At 41.3% G+C, this 3,931-nt stretch overlaps 1 protein-coding gene across 1 annotated transcript; it reads left to right on the top strand.

The window, feature by feature from the left end:
• The first annotated feature begins 2,394 nt into the window (after positions 1-2,394).
• Positions 2,395-3,101, top strand: LOC136479642 (zinc finger BED domain-containing protein DAYSLEEPER-like). Its single transcript, XM_066477434.1, has 2 exons — positions 2,395-2,935; positions 3,049-3,101. Exons 1-2 carry the CDS (start codon positions 2,395-2,397, stop codon positions 3,099-3,101), a joined length of 594 nt encoding a protein of 197 aa, XP_066333531.1.
• The last annotated feature ends 830 nt before the right edge of the window (positions 3,102-3,931 follow it).

Genomic DNA, 3,931 nt, shown 5'->3' on the forward strand with positions numbered 1-3,931 from the left:
TGTGGCGCTCTAGAGAAGTGCTTTGTGAGGGGCATTGTGCTCGCCCTGCGGGACCCACGAAGAGCAACTCTAGTAAAGCGTGTCATTGAGCTACCCTCACCTTCGGGGTAGGTTCTTGCAGCGCCCGACGTGCGGGCTTAGCGGGTGATGCTAATTAGCCGCCGAACCACCAAGTGAGCGATCGACACAACGGGGACTAGCGTGTTGGCAAGCACGTGAACCTCGGGAGAAAAATCATCGTGTCAACCTTGTTCTTCCCTTTGGTTTGCATCCCTGTTACACAAGCTTGTGATTACATTTATATACATTGTGCTTGTGTAGTTGCTCTTGTAATTAGATAGCTTATGTAGCTTGCTAGTTACCTTCTTGCTTGTGTAGCATAGAAGTAGCTCCCTTGCATGGCTAATTTGGTTTTAGTAACCTTGTTAGTCACATTGCTTAGTTTGTGTAGCTAAGTATTTGCGCTCTCTAATTTGGCATTGGTTGCCTTGTTATTGAGCATTGCTAGTGAGCTTAGGTGGCTTTGTGCTTTTGCTTACTAGCATGTGTAGGAGCTCCCTTATCACTTAAAGTACTAGTGGCATAGGTTTGTGTGACCTTACTCCTAGAATTGGTTAGGAGAGCTCTAGCTAGCCCGGCACCATATTGTATAATTAGTACCTTTGCAAGGTGCTAGTGAACATAGATAATGGGGTGTAGTCTTGGCTAGACCGATAGTTTTAATTCCGCACTTGTTTCGGATAGCCAACATGACTAAGTTTTAAAAAGGACTATTCACCCCCCTCTAGTCGCCATCTCGACCCTTTCAGGCGCCACCATCGACCGTCGTCAAGCTCCTCAACCATGGCCGCAAGAATAGAGCAGTCCTCCAATGTAAGTCTTTAGTTCTTCTTGTTCTTGCTTAATGCCTAATAGATCCAGATGCCTGTTGGTTGCTTTGTGATAATGCGAGTTGATTAGTTAGTTAGTTTGTACCCTGACTAAGTACCTAGATGGCTGGTTTTTGTTTTGATGTCTTGTAGATGGGGGACACTGAAGAAACAGTGGCGCATCTGAATGTTCAAGTGAATGAGAATGAAGTTGTAAATGGGGAGAATGACAAGTAGGATGAGCTGTAGCAGTCCAAGGATGGAGAGGAAGTGGGAGATGAGGAAAGCAAGAAAAGGAAGCCCATGGTTCCAAGATCAGATGTTTGGGAACACTTCAGCAAGATCAAACTTGATAATGGGGAGGAGAGAGCCAAGTGTGAGTACTGCGGCAAGCAACTCCGCTGTGACACAAAGTTAAATGGTACGTCCTCCATGAAGGCTCATTTGAAAAGCTGCAAGAAGAATCCTCACAAACCTGTAGTAGATAATCAAGGTACTTTACAACTACAACCTAGCCCTAGCAATAGTAGTGTTGGTACTCTATCTACTTGGAAATTTGATCCTGAGGAGTTAAGGAGGAGTTTTGCTGAGATGATAATAGAAGATGAGCAACCTTTTGTGTTATCTGAATGTTCTGGCCTTAGAAAGTTTATGTCAAAAGCATGCCCATGTTTTGTTTTGCCATCTAGAAGAACAATCACTAGAGCTTGTGTGAAAGTGTTTGATGATGAGAGAGAAAAACTTAGGAAATTTTTGAAAGACAACTGTGAAAGAGTTAGCCTGACAACAAACACATGGACGGCTAAGAATAGTCATAATTACGTGTGTGTTACAGCACATTTTATTGACAATGAGTGGAATTTGCACGCAAAAATTATTGGTTTTTCTTGGTTAAGGGCCATAGGGGGGAGGACATTGGAAAATCTTTAGAGAATTGCTTGGCTAACTGGGGAATGGAGAATGTTTTTACAATAGCAGTAGACAATGCTAGTGCTGAGTTAGCAAAGGTTTAGACCAAAGCATTTTTCAACCTAGACGTCTGCACTAGGTGGAACTCAACTTACCTGATGCTACAAACTGCACAAGAGTGTGAAAAGGCCTTTGAAAGGTATAGTGATGAAGACCCATACTATAGTCTAGAGTTAGAGAGTGAGAAAGCACTAGGAGTTCCAATCAAATCAGATTGGGAAAAGGCAAGGAAAATGGCTCAATTTCTTAAATACTTCTATGAGCTGACCCTCCGTGTCTCTGCCACAAGTCGCCCAACATCTCACACATACTTTCATGAGATTGCTGATGTTTTGGTTCTGCTGAGACAATGGTGTCATAGTGAAGATACATTATGTAAGGAAATGGGCTAGAAAATGTTAGTGAAGTATTACAAATATTGGGGAGAGAAGTATGGAGAAAGGCCAGGGGATAGAGAGAAGAGAGGAGAGAAAGACAAGGGGATCAATTGCTTAACATTGTTATTTTTTTCTGTGTTGGTATTGATCCTTGGTTCAAACTTTCTAACTATGTCAAGATGGCAACTATGGTAATGTTTGGTGATGAAATAGGTCAGAAACTGTGGGCAACAGTCAACACTTATTTTCATGCTTTGTTTGAGGAGTATAGAGAACTATATGCTCCATCTCCAAGTGACAAGGTGCCTGCTAAAACTCAAGAAACACCAAAATTTTGTTTTGGATTGATGAGCTCCATAATTGCACAACAGATGAGCAATAAGGGGAGTGCCAATACCACTGTGAAGTCTGAACTAGACAAGTACCTTTCAGAAGATAATGAGGAGCTTAGTAAAAGTTTTGACATTATGAAATGGTGGAAGAACAATGCTACTAGATTTCCCATAATGTCTCGTATGGCCCGTGATCTTCTAGCAATTCCTATCTCAACAGTAGCCTCTGAGTCGGCCTTCAGTTCAGGTGGAAGAACACTTGATGATTTTAGGACATCACTCACACCAACAATGGTTGAGCGGCTCGTTTGTACAAATGATTGGCTTCGTGGAAACAACTACATCAGTGTTGAAGAGGACACAGAAGCATTGGCCAAGCTTGAGGAAGGTAATTTTTAATGCTAAGTCTAAGTTGTTATCATTTCTATTGTTTATCTTGATAGCTTATTGCAGTAACATGACTACACTAAGTACTAACTAAAACATAATCACTTATTGTAGAAATTGGTGCCCTGGCCATTTCTAAGGATAGCACTACTGCTACTGCATCTTGATAATGGTAAGTTGGTTAGCTGGACACATCCTGGTGGCGCCATGGAGCATTGTTCTCTTGCTGTTGTTGATGCCTGCTGGCTGGAACCTATTTTTTCCTCTTGTTTATCAAAACCGATGGAGTACTGTGGTTTATTATCAAGAATGAACTGCAAATTTGTAATATTTGATTTGAGCATTGAATTGTTAAGTTTGTAATAGTCTTGAGTCTTCAAATAATATACTATGCTGTGCAAGTTTGTACTGTGCTATGCTATCAGTTCTAAATCCTGTCTGATGTTTTCTTGCATCGGTTTATTTGGTTTTACCAAAAAACCGAACTAAAAACCAAACCAAAATTGGTCGGTTTTTGGAATTTGAGCAAACCGATCAGGGGTCATTTTCTGGAAACCGAAATTTTGGAAAACCGAAGAAACCGAACCGTCGGTTAAAACCGAACGCCTAGGCTGAACTCTGCTACTCTATGCTGCTCTCTTCTCCTCTCCTATTTTGAATTAAGCACATGCCTTCTCAAATTTTTTGAATTGAGCACATACTCAACTAGTTACTTGCTGCTACTACTCTACTCTACTATTCCTACTCTTATATACTACTGCTGCTGGTCCTATACTCCTACTACTTATTCTACTCCTACACTGGTGCTGGCTGCAACACTTCTCTTCTACTCTCTACTACTGCTGTGCTTGCTTACCCACTACTTACTGAATTTTTTACTCCTACCACTATTTGGCTACCCTTAAGTTGCTACACTTGTACTACTAATCTACTCCTACTGTCATTTTTCTACTCTACTACTCCTATCTAAGCAAATGCTACTGCTATACTGTCCTTC

This window comes from Miscanthus floridulus, chromosome 9, assembly GCF_019320115.1.
Source record: "Miscanthus floridulus cultivar M001 chromosome 9, ASM1932011v1, whole genome shotgun sequence".
In the NCBI taxonomy this organism is placed as follows: domain Eukaryota; kingdom Viridiplantae; phylum Streptophyta; class Magnoliopsida; order Poales; family Poaceae; genus Miscanthus; species Miscanthus floridulus.

Bases quoted from the DNA above. Each gene is read 5' to 3' on its own strand.
- LOC136479642 (XM_066477434.1), top strand. From the start codon at position 2,395: ATGGCAACTATGGTAATGTTTGGTGATGAAATAGGTCAGAAACTGTGG. The intron at 2,936-3,048 runs GTAATTTTTAAT...CACTTATTGTAG, and splicing joins ATTGGCCAAGCTTGAGGAAG to AAATTGGTGCCCTGGCCATT.